This window comes from Glycine max, chromosome 9, assembly GCF_000004515.6.
Source record: "Glycine max cultivar Williams 82 chromosome 9, Glycine_max_v4.0, whole genome shotgun sequence".
In the NCBI taxonomy this organism is placed as follows: domain Eukaryota; kingdom Viridiplantae; phylum Streptophyta; class Magnoliopsida; order Fabales; family Fabaceae; genus Glycine; species Glycine max.
This window is the reverse complement of record NC_038245.2, coordinates 33,477,726-33,494,853: the sequence shown is the minus strand read 5'-3', so window position 1 is coordinate 33,494,853 and position 17,128 is coordinate 33,477,726. Positions and strand designations below refer to the sequence as shown.

The following is a 17,128-nucleotide window of genomic DNA, read 5'->3' as shown; positions in this document are numbered from 1 at the left end:
TGCTTCAAAACTCTCTTCGCCGACGACTTTTAACTTGGCGAGCCAATCTAAACCTCGTATATGAACTTTCAGCCATTCATGGTAACCACCAATGATGCCATTACGAATGCCCCTAAGTTCTTGATCTTTCCTTAACGGGGTTTCCCATGCCTTATGGATTCTTTGTATAGCCTTGAAATTTTGCGCGCCGAAATCCCTCACAAGGAAAGGAGACATGCTTTCTTCCGTCGGTGCTCCCCTCATGGGGTACCCTAGTTGTCTTATAGCGAGCGCGGGATTGTAGTTAATACAACCCCTCGTTCCTATCAGCGGAATGTTTGGGTACCCTCCACATGAGAAAAGGACTCCCTCATTTCCTTCCTTCCATTGGGGGAACCAATTGATTGTTCTACCTCCTATCCCAGCCAAAAGCTGGTCCCAATCTATTCTTCTTTTTTCAGTACACGAGCGATGGCTCTGGAGCGGACATGGATGCCTCGTGTCTTGCTGGAACAGGTGTGAAACCAACCAAACACAGAGGGCGGGCAAGCAACAGATGATCCTTGCGCTACTCTTTTCGCACCTTCGGTTAAATGTGTCAAATAAATCTGCCAAGACAGCTACCACCGGACTTTCCTTACTATGGTGGTATGCAAGGAAAGCGTCAATTGCTGCTAGGTCCACCAAACCATCTACGTTTGGAAAGAGGACGACCCCAAAAATTAGCAAAGCTAACACATCCATAAACTGGACCCAATCTCCTTGATTGGCCATACCCCTCACCTTGTCTTCTAGGTACTTCCGTGGTAGGCCCGCTATGCCGTTTCGAGTCTGTTTTATGCGGTCCAAACCTCTTGCTGAATCCTTGACCACAGTTGCAATTCTGCTCAAAGAGGGGAGACACCCGGAGGAAAGGTATGGTTTTCTTCCCCCGAGAGGACATCCTAGAATTTCCTCAAATTCTTCAATGGTTGGTACCAATTGGAAGTCTCCGAACGTGAAGCATCTCAAAGGCTGGTCGTAGTATTGGGTTAGTGATGCAATGGCTTCTATGGATACCTCTGCTATGGTCAACTCTAAGATCTTTCCGTAAGTCTTGCGGAAGGCTTGCATTTGGAGAGGTTCCATCAACCGCCCTAATTCCTTGATGCTGGTGGTATCTAGGCCTTTAACCTTGACTTGGTAAAACCTCTTGCCGGTTTGATTTGTTCCCATGCTTACTAAGGTGAGACAAAAAGCTGGTGCAAATCAAAACTCCGATATCTCATGGGTGGAATGGATGAATCCATGAAGGAATGCATATGACACAGATGTAATTTAAGAATGCGGGTGCCCGGGACATTGTCTCCTTCTTAGACACAACGTCTAGGGTAGCAAAGTGCCCCAACGTATGTATTTAAAACGGTGACCCGGACCCTCCGTTGATTTGTCTATAGAGGGGATCAAGACAGAACCCATATGTGATGCATATGCAAAAGGCGTAATGCGGGAATGTACATAGTATGACAATATTCACTGAACATAAGCAAAAGGGTATATGATACTTATGCATGGCAGTGTGAAAAATGGCACGCAGCGTATTTGCTCCGTGCCCCTATTTAAGGGACCTATAAGGGAGAGAACTAACTAGGCATTTAGTGATAACCCCCAAGGTAGTCATATCTCTCTTGATGGTTTCTAGAGGTATTATTCCCTTCGAAGAACATACAGCAGCAGTAGGGACTACTAGCAACAATATGTTTTCAAAGAGGAAAACTCTAGATGAGGGTTCACTGTAATCAAGCAAGTCGGAAACCTAGCATGATCACAGATTCACCTCCACTCCTTATGTTCCTATGAACCCGGGTATAGGGCCCTTTTTCAACTCACAGTGTGTGCAAATAGTGTTGGTGTTTGTGTGCATCAAATGAATAAATATTTACCTCATGCATACATTTTAAAACGCACTAAAAGCAACAAAGAGTTTATATACACAAGAACATAATGAAGGGAAACCAACAAAGGGGTAAGTCACGGTAAAACATTGCACAAGATTAAATGGCCTAACTCTCTAAAAACAGTCCCCAGTGGAGTCGCCAACTGTCGCAACCTACCCTTCGGCGGGAGGGCGACGCGTGACTCGCGGGATGCGTGTTCCATGAAAGGAATACGCGCGGAGTCGCCACCAACGTTTATTTGAGGAAAACGTCGGAAAAACCGGAAAAGACGTGATCTACGAACTTTTAAGTGAAAGGTTCGGGAGTTGTATTTACGCACGGGGAAGGTATTAGCACCCCACACGTCCGTCCCAAGGGACTGCAGCCTTTAATCGAATGTGCAAACATGACCTTGATTTTTATGTTCCCTTTTTATGTCTTTATATCCTTTATACCTTTTTTTATATTTTTTTTCTCTTTTTGTGGTCGACAAGGGTGTTTCCCTTTGCTCCTACGTATTCCTCAATTGCGATGAGGAAATCAGACCTACGTAGTTCTTTCTTATCAAGTGATTCTTTTTTACTTAAAAGGTGATCATTTTAAGGCGTTGGACCTTGAAAATGATCCATTTTACTTAGTAAGAAATTGAAATGATAAACTTCAAAAACCTATTTTTATGGACGAGCTTGACTAGGCGAGTTGATTTTAGCCTTAGTTTCACTTTAGTTATTAGTCAATTCAATTAAGAATGAGAAATCCCAAAGAGAAAATGTCCGATTGATTTTTCGCTATATTTTACTAAAAGACGTTTTTTTATTATTATATTATTATTTTACCTCTTTTTTTTATTTCCAACGTGGTTATGGCACGACCGAACGGTCGGAATTCATTTTAACCGAAGTTAACGGATAATACAATTCAAACGATCGGTGGAAATTTATTTTATTTTTAGGTTAAGCGAGAAATGACTTAAATAAAATGGCTTAAGCACGTCAAAAGGGGGTATAAAAAGTAAATGAAACAAGAATAAAAATACACGAAACACAATGTGGACCACCACGGGTACATAGAATGAATCGAAAAGCTTGGTTCGAGGTACTTACCCATTGAAGATCGAAGAACGATGAAGAACGAATGAAGACCGTCGAAGAACGGTCGAAACCTTCGCAAAATTCCTCACGGAAACGTTTCGGAAGCGCCTCGGCTTGGATTTTCTTCACGGAAACAATTTTTCCAAGCAAATTCGAAAGAGAGAGAAGTGCCTAAGGGGTTGAACCCTTTTTCACTTCACTTCTCCCCCTATTTATAGAAAATTGGGGGAGAAGCTTGCCACCCAGCTCGCCCAGGCGAGCAGGGTTGCTTCCTCCAGAAGCAACAGCCTTCTGGAGGAATCTTCTGGAGGGCCCAAGTGGGCCTGGTTGCTATTTGCACCCCCATTTTTACTAAGTACACCCCCTGCCTTTTTTTGGTGATTCTTTTTTCGTAAAGTTACGGAAACTTACGAATTTCGTAACGATACTGGTTTTCTTTTCGTAATGTTACGGAACCTTGTGGATTACATAATCATCCCCTTTTTGACTTACGGAATATTACGGAACCTCACTAATTGTGCAACGATGCTTCCATTTGATTTCCGGTGTGTCACGGAACCTTACGGATTGTGCATCAATATTTTCTTTTGTTTTCCGGCATGTCCCGGAATTTCACAAATTGCCTAATGATGGGTGCCAAGCACCTCACAAGGACCAAACAAAAGTTGCATGTTATCAAGCAAAGGTCCCCGGACGAAATTAGGGTATGACACCTACGAACAAAAACTGTCACTATAAATAAAAAATCCGTAGGTAAATGTATGATAGACTTTGTTCTACGGACGTTTCTTCTGTCAACTTTGAGGGGGGGTATAATGACGATTAATTGTCTGTCACTATAGGTTTTACCTACTATGTATAGTGTGTAGGTAAAAGTCATTAACTTCTACTTACATTTCCTAACTGTAGGTAAAAAGTCTTTAATATGTATCTATCATCTTCAATTGTAGGTAAAAGTCATTAACTTCTACTTACATTTCCTAACTGTAGGTAAAAGTCTTTAATATGAACATCATTTGAGACCGCAAGAACCTTCTTTCCCATTAACCGATGCCACAAAATTGCACTATTTAGAAACAAGGCCAGAACCTAGGATTAGATATGTTCAAACATGATGTAATAATCACTAGAAATCTTCAAGTAACCTTCAAGGAAAAAAAAGTATTTGTACTTGGTGGTGAGACATATAATTTAAGGTAACAGAGAAAAGGGGGATAAAGTATGAGATTCATTAATTAAAAGACAATAAAAATTTGGGGCTGAATTAGTTTATTTAAGGTAATTATTGTGTCTATTAAATTATAGTTTTCTGAAGAAACAAATTGTTATTTTTTCTATAAAAAAAAACTACATCATTATGTTAAGTGTGATAAAATTACAAAAATATTGACAGGATTAACACGAGGGTTTTTTATTTTAATTTCAAGGTACAAGTATATATGTTCAATAATGAAGACTACTAAAATAATTTTTAAATTTTTTATAATCTCAAAAAAGGAAAATAAAAACTTTGAAGGAAAAATATACTCCCATCAATTCCATTAAGGAACGGGTGATCCCAACAAAGTCATGTCTCATTAAGTGTATATGTTGGAGCTCTGGATATATTTTAAAAATAACCCTTTTGAAAAATAAATTATTTTTTTAAAATTACAAAACAAAAGAATCCAAACACTCGTCAATATTTTTTATGTGCAATTCATAAAGAATTCTTTTTTTTTTATCAAGTTCACAAAGAATTATGTTATCTATATAACGAATCATTTAATAATGTATACAATAATTTTTTTATCTCATAAAGTAACCTTCATAAAGAACCCTTTTGATGTAATAATTACCACTATTAAATTTAAACGAAAGGAATCCTTCAAAAAGAAATTATATGTGTACCTGATGGCTCACGGGAACAGCGATGCGGCAATCGCAGGAGCGGCTTCCCATGTAGTCAAAAGTGTTTGTAGGCAAATGTCATTTTTCTTGTAGTGTATCAATGTTTACTCCTGCTGCACTCACTTCCTGACCTTCTGGTTTGTGATTCTTGACATCAAGAAAAATTAAATGCTTGATTACAATCAGCATCCCTGTAATTTAAGTGTGAAAGAACTACTCCTGCAGCACTCACTTCCTGTCTCCTTGTCTGCCTATCATAACATACAAGAAAAAAGGTAAAATTTTGTTTGGAGTTATGATGGATTTGAAGATGCAATAAGCTCTTGAGGACAAATGCAACAAGTGGTCAAGTCAAGTCAACCAGCACCCAATACTCACATGAAGTGTGACATTTTGAACTAGACATAGCAACTAATATGGAAGATTGGGGTAGTTTGGAATCTGTGATGTTGTTGTTCTTCTAGTAGAAGCTGCCACCTGTTCATATTCAAATAAAAGGAAACAATATGCTTCAGCAAACCAAAACAAACAAAGTCATCACCTCAGAATCTTGGCTAAATATTGAAAAGAAACTAATGATTATAGATTAAAAGAAGCAATATAAGAAAAATTATTACTTTGAAAAGAGAACAACAGATTCATTCACCTACTCACTATGTCCCTAAGGGAAGTAAAACACAAGGCTCCCAACCTGGGGTAATGACACAAGAGGCCCTGCACAAGCATGCCATAACTCTGAATTCAAAGTCTTTCTGACCCTTGAAAATGTTTTAGTAGCATCACACAAGCATATCATTAAAATGCAAGAGGGAACAGTAAGTTGTCGAGCTATCCAAACTAGTAGATATTTCATTAAAATTCAAAGAGATGGCTGTTGTTCCTTTGAGAATGTGAACACATTGCTTGAGCGAGTTTAGAATTTGGTAAGTTGTCGAGCTATCCAAACCAGTAGATATTTCATCCATGAATAAATCATTAGCTGGTCCAACCAGCATCTCCCCTGCATTTAAAAATTTATAATTATTAAAGTTCACACAGATAATCATTTTATTGGGTTTCAGGATTGAAATCAGATTTGTTTTACCTGTTGTAACACGTTTCCTTTGTCCACCAGATATCCCCCTTAACATTGCATTTCCTACAATAGTATCAGCACAGACCTCCAGTCCTAAAATCTGCAAATGTAAAGCAAATAAATATGAGACATTAAGACCAAATGTTGTAATGGATTCATGATGATTGGGGAAGGTTTAGAAAGTACAGATTTTACCCTTAAGACATAATCTGTCATAAAATTTTCCTTCTCTCCTTCCGTTGCTAAAGCCTGAGCATTAAGAGTCAAAAGGACAACCACTTAATCTCGGTATGGAAAAATGAAATGGCTGATGCACCTATAACTACATGCTAATGTAACTGTTAGAATTGATGGCCCAAATTTTTGGCTTGGCCTGAAAGCTTGCCGTCCAACCAATTTGGTGATTAAATATTTTTGAGAATTTTTTTTTGTGATCGTGCTATGATTTATATGAAATAATATAACAGGGTTGCTACAAATACTCTCTGTGTATATATCTGATACCAATTTTTAACAAAGTGAATTGTTTCTCCTCTACCCTTTATGTTTTTGCCTGCAAAGAGTTTTCCACGTTAAATATGTGTGTTCATTCTTCTACTTTCTAGATCTCTTCTGCTTATTATTTCTAAAATATAGTAACTGAAATTTTTATTCACTGCTTTTGTTTGTGATTACAACTAAATATTACTTACTTTTTCTTCATAACAAATTTCTTTTGGATGAGAAACTTTGACATGAATAGAAAGAAGTTGAAGAAGAAAGGAATATCCATAATTGAACAGGTATACTATTATAATTGTCAAGCTGTCATATTTTTCTGTTTTTGGTTTGAATGGTTTGAACAGGTATACTAAAAAAATAAATTTCAGAAGAAAGTCACTTCACCCTTCTCAGTAGAATTTGGAGTTCCAACCCGTGTCCAAGTTACAACTAGTACCAAGTTTTAGCTTTGAAGTTACACTTATTTCCAGCACAAGGGAAAAAAAGCAAATTAATGGAAATTGCTAATTAAGTCTGAGATTCTTTTACTTACATGGATACCTGAAACTTATTAAACTTAATTAGAATCCACTGGAACTTAATTACAATATTGTGAATATTTTTATAATATCATCAAATATATAAAAATAAAATAAACTTGAGATGCAAAAAGTTAGTTTTCCATATAAAGAAACGGAGTGGAGGGAAATTATTGTTATTTTACAAGTTCCAGTTTCAAATCCCAGACAAGATTTTGGTGGCAATAGATACCATTGTTGATTTTATTTTTGTTTCATAATTGTTTATGTATCAACTGCTTATGGATCATCTAACTGAGTACATGTTTACGTCTCAGACTTAGCACTTAAAAAATTGTGGATTAATTACTGGCGAGCAAGCACACCTTTCATGCAAGCTTAATGATTAAGGGGTTGTGAAGCATTCAATAATTAAGGATGGGTGAGCCTTTGATTCTTAATCAGCGCAATATAATAACTTTGAGAAACCATGACACACTCAATAAATTGCTAGCCAAGAGCTTACTGTTCAATGCATATATTCTATGTCGTGAACAACTTCATTTTCTTTTATCAAACCAAAATGTACTTTGTATAGATCCCAAAGGAACGGATGGTCCATAGCTTATACTTTTTGTATTTGGACAGTATGATACACCATTATGAAATTGTAACTTTTTATTAGCATCACGAATTGCAATACAAAATAGCAGGGGTACATAAATCGAATTGGTAATTTGTGAATAAATATCGGCTTAGTTCATGGCCATCACAGTGTACGTAGTGACTAAGTGATGAGAAATGTAAATGACAACCTTGGAATGTTAGAAACTAAACTTATTGACAGTTATAAATTCAACTTCAAGAAGCAACTAAGTGTTTTATAGCTTTTATTAGAATGACTATTAGTACCGTAGCTTCCAACCAAACCTTTTCTAATTCACTAGTATCCAAAACAGAGTCATCACAATTATTACTCACCTTGCTACCAAATGTGGATGAAAGAGAACCTGAGTAGTTAACATGACTAAATGTGGACCATTGCGGCCGATCAACTCCTTTCGACTTTTGTTGACATAAACCTGCAGGGGGAATAAAGAATCAGGTTCTAATAGATTTATTACCTCTTGCTAGTTGAGAATTTATCATGTATCAAATCTAACAAATACAAAATTTTGTCCTTGGGCTCGAATGCATAACAAGACCAATGCTCCTCAAACAAAGTTGGTACATGATGTTTGACTAGAAATCATTTCTAATAAAATTGTAGTTCTAAAATCATGTTTTAAGACATGATTTACCTATAACTTGTAATATTTTTAAAAAATTATATTTTTTTAATCGGGTTGAAAAATTGTTCATCCCATTTATAATTATTACTAGTTGCTAGTTAACATGCATATTAATATACTTTAATATATAGAGACGTGAAAGAGGACACTCAAATGCATTAAATATCTTACCAAAGTAGTAATAAAAAAAGAAGCTACATCATCAGCTCTTGAAAAACTATTTGATTAGCAATGAGATTCTTACCTTGCAGACATGAAAGCCATCCCCAAACCTGATCCATTGTGACATCTACATGCCGTATCATTGCAAACCTGATCTTAGTAAACCTTCTAGAATCTCAGGACTTAAGCTGCTAGGGAATAGATAGGCTACAGTGAGAGATAAAAAAATCATCACACTAAGCTCGACTTCGTAATTCACACATATCTAAGAAATCTTGAGTGTCAAAAAAATAATGAATCTACATAATTAAACCATAAACTAGGACACATCCAAAATAAAAAGGTTATTATTATGTAACAAAAGAATGACATCAAGTATCAAAATTTGCAAATGTATGCATCATTACATCTTGTAACTAGATTTTCATAAGCATTTATTTTTATTTGTATAGGTACCAACATTCTAACCCAAAACAGGATCAAGATTCTTTTCTTTAGTGTTAATCTCTTTTTCTGTTACAGCAGAAGTGAACAAAAAGAATAGTAATTTCTTATTACAAAAAGAACAGTCAGCAACAAACCTACTCAATGAAGCTGCCATGGTTACAAAAAGAACAGTCAGCAACAAACCTTAAGGAAGAATAATAAGCTAGACAGAAAAAATAATTTCTTATTATCACCTATAAGCAATTATAAATTCTAGGTGGAAATTGAAACAAACTGGCTTGGCATGAGCTATACATTTTAATAATTATCTAATTCTACAAAGTATTGGTCATCTCTGTTGTGTGCTACTGCTAGTATCAGCTTTAATCCCCAAAAGAGCCTTTAACAGGGAATTTTGCTGTATGAGTATATATCTACAAGCTATTTGATTACCTTCATGTGAGTATATATAGATATATGCTATAACCTCAGTATTTATCAGGTATTGTGGGCATCTAGTTAGCTTCAGATTCTATAGCTGCAGGACCCTTCACACTCATAACCAGCACATATAAAACAATCCTTCAAGTGATCCAAGCCATGCACCCTGAGATGAGTCACGCTTGTATTGGTTTTCCTCTTCTGCTTTAAAACCTATACAACCAAATAATACACTTTAAGATTAGCAACAATCTGAAAACCAAAATATAGGAGAATTTTTAAAATTGAAAGCAGAAAGGCTGAGAGGATATCATGCTTACTATGTCCATATGTTTTATAGCACACAATGAAGATAACTGAATCAGAGAACTTGTCCTCAAAAAGCAGTTCACCAGACTTGATACTCCATAACCTTAGCTTGCAATCCTCTCCACCTGAGATGACAAAGACAAATTTTTTTTACGAGGGGATAAGGATGAAATGAAATTATTTTCTAAAGAGAGCAATGATCTACTAGGTGGATGCAAGTTGGAACCCGAATTGCAATCATCATATCTGAACCAATTAGACAAGACATTAGCTTCTTTCAACAAGGATGAAGAAACACTATAGGCTCAGAACCTAATCATCAAAAACTTATCTAAGTCATCTTATCGACATTTTACGTGTTCCATAATCCATATGACCAACATTAGACTCAAGAAGCCAGCAATGCAACTAAGTTCACACCTCCTAAGTCTCAAACCATAATTACATTAAACATTTCAAGCCACACGACATAAAATCACACTTAAACACAAGATCAGTTAGCACGAACTGTTGAACATAAAAGATCCAATATCCGAATCAACGAAACTGTCTCGTCAACAAATCCGCGCACCAACAATGGATTCCTTCAAATCTGCATTCAGCATTGAATCCTGCAGTGCTGTATTTTCGTCATTCCTAGACGCCCGCACTCAATTCAACTAACACTTGAATGAAATAACAAACTAATACAAGGTACGCAGTAATGCAGGCATGCACAAACGCGAAAACTCCACACTTAGCTCAAAGAACACCTCGGACACGAAATCGAAGAAGAAAAGAAGTGAAGGAAAATTGGAATCTAGAGGAAGCGAGGTTGGATCTGAAAGGAAACTTACGTCGCGGAATTGGAGAAGGTCGAGTTTGCCTAAATAGGAGATGGCGCGGTGCGTGGACTCGACGGGGATGATGAGTTGAACGAAGGTCATCTTCTCCGATCGCATCAGATCCATCGGCGGCAAGTTATCAATGAACTGCTCCATTTTCTCGATCAAGAAAATGGATCTTTCTCTAGATCTGAACGCATTTTTTTTAGCCACGAGGGAATAAGGATGAAATGAATTATTATTTTTTAACTTTTACCTACACTATGACAAACAATTGTAGGAATAAGTATTTTTTTTTTACTTTTACCTACACTAATTTATGTGTGTAGGCAAAAGTTTCTGTAGGTATATGTCATTTTTTTGTAGTTCAAAAATCAATCAACCAATGAGATTGTTTGAGGCCTTATCTTTTTCTTGATCTTGTTTGCTTGACCTTGAATTAATCTTGAAGCAATGAATGTTTGTTGAAGCAACCTTGTATTAATCTTGAAGCAATGCTTAAACTTTGAATGTTTGTTGAAGCAACCTTGTTTGATTCTACTTTGGCATCACCAAAACCCTATATTCATACATTCACATTCTCCCCTTTTTTATGATGACAATCATTATCAAGCAAATTCTTTTGACATCATCAAAACCTGCATGATTCGCATTCTCCCCCTTTTTGATGATGACAACCATCTGTAGGTTAGGAGTAAAAATAAAAGAACATCTATCTGTATAGTTTACTCCCCCTTGATTTTGCAATGATTGCTTATATGAAACAGTTGAAGATTGCATAGATTTCATATATAAAAAGCTGTCTCATAAACTCTTACTATCTTATCTTTTATCTATCTCTCCCACTTTATCAACATCAAAAACAAATCATGAGTAGAGAGGAGAAAAATATTCAGCAATTTATAATGAATTAAAAGAGTAGAGAATATCATACCGTTCAAGTATCATTTCATGGCTTAAAAGAAAATGTTGTCGCTTGTTGGAATATACGAGAATCAAATGATACCAAAAGACCTTTATCACATAATTGATAAATACTTAAAAAACTATGCTTAAGATCATTAATAAGTAAAACATTTTTTGTGGAGGTAGAGAGATTCGTATCTATTTTTCCAACTCCAACAATTTTATCTTTGTTGTTGTCTCCATAGATCACATGTTCACTATTTTTGGAAGAAATATGAATAAACTTTGATGCATCTCCTACCATGTGTTTGGAGCAACCGCTATTAATGTACCAACTTTTCTTCAAGGAGTCCATCATTCATATAATCATATTTTGATTTTGGTACCCAAATTTTCTCTTCTCCGCTTTCATAGTCTTTGGCCATGAGACCCAGATTTATGATTTCATTTTCTGAATCACTTGAAGAATCCATGTCATTATCTTCCCAAGTGATGTATGTTTTCTTTTCTTTCTTTTCTTTGAAATTTCTCTTGTCATATTTTTCCATTCTTCTTTTAAAGACAAGATAATCGAATCTCATGTGCCCAGGTTGATTACTTTCATAGCATGTTGGGGCTAAGGAGGAATTTTCTCCTTTCTTCTTTGGATTGATATTTGATCTTCTTTGATTTCCTTTGTTTCTCAGGAATTTATTGAATCTCTTCATAAAAAAAAATCTGAAATCATCATCTTCTTCTATTTCATTCAAGTCCTCTTTGTCACTTTCTTCTTGAATAGAAGATGATGAGGCTCTGAGTGCAATTCCTTTATTCTTTTTGTCATTCTCTTCATTTTGATGGAGTCTTATAAGTTCCATTTCATGTTCCTGAAGCTTTCCAAAAAGAGTTGCAAGAAACATGATAGTAAGATCTCTTGATTCTGCAATTGTTGTTACTTTTGGTTGCCATTGCCTGATTAAACATCTCAGCACTTTATTAATGAGATCTTCATTAGGAAATATTTTTCCTAATGATGCAAGATGATTAACTATATGTGTAAATATTTTTTGCATATCTTGTATGGTTTCATTTTGATTCATTCTAAACAGTTCATATTTATGTGAGAGAGTGTTTATTCTAGATCTCTTGACATCAGTTGTGCCTTCATGGGTTACTTGTAATATATCCCACATTTCTTTTGCATTTTTACAATTTGAGACTCTAAAATATTCATCCATGCTTAATGCAGAAGTGATTATATTTTTGGACTTTAAATTGTATTGAACCCTTCTTCTTTCATTATCATCCCATTCTTCTCTAGGTTTTTCTATAGTTGCATTTCCCACTACCATTGTAGGAATGAAGGAACCAATTTCAATGGCTTCCCATATATTTAAATTTATGGCTTCTATAAAGATCTGCATTCGGGTTTTCCAATAGTGATAACCCTCGCCATTGAAAACAACAGGCTTATTAATAGAATTTCCCTCAGGAAATGGAAAGTTAGATGATGCCATAATTATTTTTGAAGTTTTTAAACTTTAGACAAGAATCCTGCTCTGATACCACTTGTTGGACAAGTGGCCTCAATAACTTAAGAGGGGGGTGAATTAAGTCTTACAAAATTTCCCACTAACAAACTTTTAACCTCCTTTTAAATGATACTCAGAATGCAGAAGAAGAAGCAACAATCAATTTAATAATGTTCGTTAAACGTGCATGAAAAAATTGATTGCAATAAAATAATTAAGATAAGGGAAGAAAGAATTGCAAACTCAATTTATACTAGTTCGGCCACTTCCCGTGCCTACGTCTAGTCCTCAAGCAACCCACTTGAGATTTTTCCACTATCTCTATAAATCCTTTACAGACTTTGAACACACCTTAGGATCCCTCACTCTTGTGTTCAAGATTCTCCAAGAGACAACCGGTCTCTTGATTACAATTCTCACAATCCAAGAGACAACCAGTCTCTTGATTACAACTGAATTTCTTACATAAACAAAAATATTTCTCTCCTTTAGAGTAGATGATACAAATTGAAGATCCTAGAGGAATTTCTCTCTTTTAGAGATGATAATAAAAGTTGAAGTTCCAAGATGAATTCTCAACAGATTTGCAAGTGTTTCCCCAACAGTTGTTGAGAGAGCATTTGACAATTAAGTTCTCTTAGAACATTTTTCTCTTGCTTATCGAAGTCAAACACACATATATATCGGCCCATTGTGCCTTTTCAAAATGGTTTGAAGAGACGTGTCTTTTCAAAAAGCTTTTTTGAAATTTTCTCACTGGTAATCGATTACACAGTTATATTTTGAAGGGTCGTGACTTTTCAAATTGAATTTTAGGAGTTCCGTCACTGGTAATTGATTACACACCAATGGTAATCGATTACAGCTTTTAAATTCAATTTTCAAAACCCTTTTAAAAAACTGATTTTCAAAATTGTCTTCTGATAATCAATTACACTGCCTGGCAATCGATTACCAAAGCCTTTGCTCTCTTGGAAACATTTTGTTTTAAGCCAAAAATCAATCAACCAATGAGATTGTTCGAGGCCTTATCTTTTTCTTGATCTTGTTTGCTTGACCTTGAATTAATTTTGAAGCAATGAATGTTTGTTGAAGCAACCTTGTATTAATCTTGAATCAATGCTTAACCTTTGAATGTTTGTTAAAGCAACATTGTTTGATTCTACTTTGGCATCATCAAAATCCTGTATTCATACATTCACAATATTGCTAAAAGAATTTAAACATTTAGGGAAAAAGAAATCAAAGATTAATTGAATCTATCCTTGAGTGGATTACAAAAAGAACCTAGGTGAATTGGTTTGTTTTTATATTTGTTCTATCACTTATGTGTTCAATTAGTTTGAAAAAATATTAGCGGGTGGGTGTGTATTGCACTCCTGGATAAATAAGAATAAAATAGAAGTGGTAGATCACACTCATCATTTTGTTCACATGTTAGTAGAAATTAAATTATTATGTACTAAACTCTTTATACATAGAGCAGAGGCAATGCACTTGAGACCAATTTAAATGTTCTATCTTCTGTGAAAGGGAGGTAACATGACTAACTCACAAACACTTGTTATCTTTCTCTCCAGGCACACAAAAATGAACTATACATTTTCCCTTGTTCTTAAAAGTACAAGTATTATCTTAATTAAACCATGTGAAACAATTTTTGTTTTCTTTTTTTGAATTTTTTTTTTGGATTAAGCCATTTGGATTTTGATTTGTGCTTACTTAGATACCTTGAAGCCAAAGAATCCCTGGTATATAGGTACATACTCAAAGAACTTCAATGCATTTGGTGCAACACTGTCAGAGGATGAAACCAAGAAGTTATTTGGTATGGATTTTTTTTCTCTAGGTCCTCCACGTTTCTTTAAATAATTTTATATTGTTATGTTATTAACCCTTGTATGTGTAGCCATGGATGAAGTGCTTTTAGTGTTTAAAATCAATCTTTCCAACTACATACCCCAAGATCATTGAACTTCATTGGATTATCTCTGACTTCCAAGAGAAGAGTGAAATTAGAGTGACATAGTTGTTGGTCTTCTCAATACAAGTTCATGTTATCTTTGTTCCCATTCTCATTTTCTTATTTATGTATTATTGTACTTAATTTTCATTTTCTTCTTTGAGTATTATTGTACTTAATGTGAGATATCATATTATATAAATGGTTCTTCTTAGTTTAATTGTAAAAACTATGTCTCAATTTTGTGAGGTAGAGATTGAGCTTGAGTCTAAAAGCTTCAAGGACGATGCATTTGGTCTTTCAAAAGCAAGATAAAAAGGATCTTGCCACATCAAAAATTTTTGTAATATTGTGTTGTAAGTGATTTTTTAATATATACTATTATCGGGAAGTTTTGATCACTTCGATTTTGAGGATTGTCTAAATGGTAATATGATTGTCTTTCTTTTTGTGGGAATTTTTTTTATCTACTTTGGAATATTTGATTTCTTCTTAAGTTGTGGTTCTTGAATGTTATATTGAAATCAGTCATGAATTAATTTTTCTTAGTTGTTTTCTATGTACAACCCACAAGCACTGATACAAAAACTGGAATATTTGTGATAAAGTGACAAATAGAAAAAGATATGAATAAATTTTTCATGTTGACTCACACGTCACAGGAATGGGTACGTAGTAACTTTTGTGAGGTTTTAATCCTATAACACTGCTGGCATTTTGTTTTTGTTGGTTCAATTTTGTTCCGTACTTTATTGATGATGGCCCTTCAGAGGTATGAGAATAAAAAATTTAGTGTCTTATCTATACATTTTTATTATTTTATTTTTTTCATAAAAACAATACATTCTAAGATAGCTATTAGAAAAACCATCTTAGAATAATACCCTTCTAAGATGGTTTTTATCTAAAAACCGTCATAAAAACCGTCTTAGAAGGGTACCTTTTTCTAAGATGATTTTTTTATGGAACCGTCGTTGAAAGTCTTGACTTTCGATGATGTTGACTTCAAAGACAATTTTGAACCGTCTTTGAAAGTGCTTTAGAACCGTCGTTATAAGGTGTTTTTGTAGTAGTGAATTTTAAATTTAGGTTGAGCATCTTCCATGAACTTCCTAAACCCTATATTTTCAACATATTTAAAGGCAAGTTCATCAATAATTATCATCTTAGCAAGTGTTATCAGAGTCTGCTACATTAAAATCATCAAGTTTCATACTAACTTTATTAGGGCCACTCTCACTATCACTTCCAAAAACAATTGTCTTTTGTTTTTTAGGAAGCTCATCAATAATTATCATCCTTGCCCTTGTTGTGGTGGAGTTTCATGTCCTTGTGGTTGTGAAGGAGCTTTTGTCCCTTTTTGTGAATGGACTTTGAGTATGATATGGAGAGGGAGTGCTAATTGGTCGAATTGGAGATTAATCATTAACACTCTCTGTACCACTTTTCTTTTCCAATTGTCTCATTTTCAAATTCTAAATAACCTATCCACAATAAATAAATAAAAAAGAATTAAGTGAAAGTAACATGGACCTGTGGTGGTATTAGGAAGAAAATGAACAACATAAGCAGCTTAAATTAACAACTCTTAACTTGGACATGAAATATTGATTATAGTAGTTTGTTATTTCAAAAAATTAAACATTTAATGGTTTACAAAATTGTAGTAAATTTTCAATAGAGTAATCAAAATACAAAAGACTCAATCACGAGTAAATAATCAATTACAATGAAGGCATGATTAGTCGATAATCATGAGTAATGTCAATTTACATTATTCTTCTCTATTTCATCCCTTTTCAACAACGAACCTTTGGGGGGGGGGGGGTGGGGTCTCATTTTGCCATTAACTAAACTTTATCAAAACTCGCTCAAATAATTATATGAAGATGACAGTGTTTATCAATATGAAATTAGTATTTGTGATGCGCATGACACAATAAAAAATAAGTGGTATATAAAAAGAGTTGTTAATTATGTTGGTTGGTGAAGAAAATTCGAGAGTCGCAAGTGAATATAAAGAAGCATCAAACATGGTTTTTTGTGAAGGGAAGGAATTGTTTCCTGTTGACTGAGAAACAAAGCGGCAACCCTAAAGCGCACAATACAACACAACAAAGCATGGGTTCTCCTTTCCGTCCGGGTTTGGATGATTTTTATAACTATTCAAAAATTAGGTTAAATTCAAATTTTAGCCATATATAAGAAAAAAAGTGTTTTTGATTTTATCCCAAACACGAGAAAATATTTTATAATTAGTACTTGTTCTCTCTCTCTCTCTCTCTCTCTCTCTCTCTCTCTCTCTCTATATATATATATATATATATATATATATATATATATAA

At 34.7% G+C, this 17,128-nt stretch overlaps 1 protein-coding gene across 4 annotated transcripts; it reads right to left on the bottom strand.

Annotated features, from left to right (window-relative positions):
* Positions 1 to 4,398: 4,398 nt before the first annotated feature.
* Positions 4,399 to 10,909, bottom strand: LOC102663853 (ABC transporter G family member 40). 4 transcript variants are annotated; one of them, XM_041004857.1, is made up of 10 exons: positions 10,416 to 10,909; positions 9,591 to 9,704; positions 9,283 to 9,483; positions 8,486 to 8,610; positions 7,931 to 8,031; positions 6,147 to 6,200; positions 5,961 to 6,051; positions 5,523 to 5,876; positions 5,255 to 5,353; positions 4,399 to 5,127 (listed from the first exon to the last, which is right to left on the bottom strand). In XM_041004857.1, exons 4-8 carry the CDS (start codon positions 8,544 to 8,546, stop codon positions 5,656 to 5,658), a joined length of 528 nt encoding a protein of 175 aa, XP_040860791.1. In that variant the 5' UTR covers positions 8,547 to 8,610; positions 9,283 to 9,483; positions 9,591 to 9,704; positions 10,416 to 10,909; the 3' UTR covers positions 4,399 to 5,127; positions 5,255 to 5,353; positions 5,523 to 5,655. The 4 variants fall into 4 exon arrangements, with proteins under 4 accessions (XP_040860791.1, XP_040860793.1, XP_040860794.1 ...); XM_041004859.1 differs by having other exon boundaries at positions 8,486 to 8,591; XM_041004858.1 differs by having other exon boundaries at positions 4,400 to 5,127; positions 5,568 to 5,876.
* Positions 10,910 to 17,128: the final 6,219 nt, after the last annotated feature.

What these genes read in the sequence shown, in the direction of transcription:
- LOC102663853 (XM_041004857.1), bottom strand. Translation starts at nt 8,546, where the DNA reads ATGATACGGCATGTAGATGTCACAATGGATCAGGTTTGGGGATGGCTT. An exon ending in TGACAGATTATGTCTTAAGG is followed by an intron (nt 6,052 to 6,146) that starts GTAAAATCTGTA and finishes TTACATTTGCAG; the next exon opens with ATTTTAGGACTGGAGGTCTG. An exon ending in AAGGAAACGTGTTACAACAG is followed by an intron (nt 5,877 to 5,960) that starts GTAAAACAAATC and finishes TTTTAAATGCAG; the next exon opens with GGGAGATGCTGGTTGGACCA.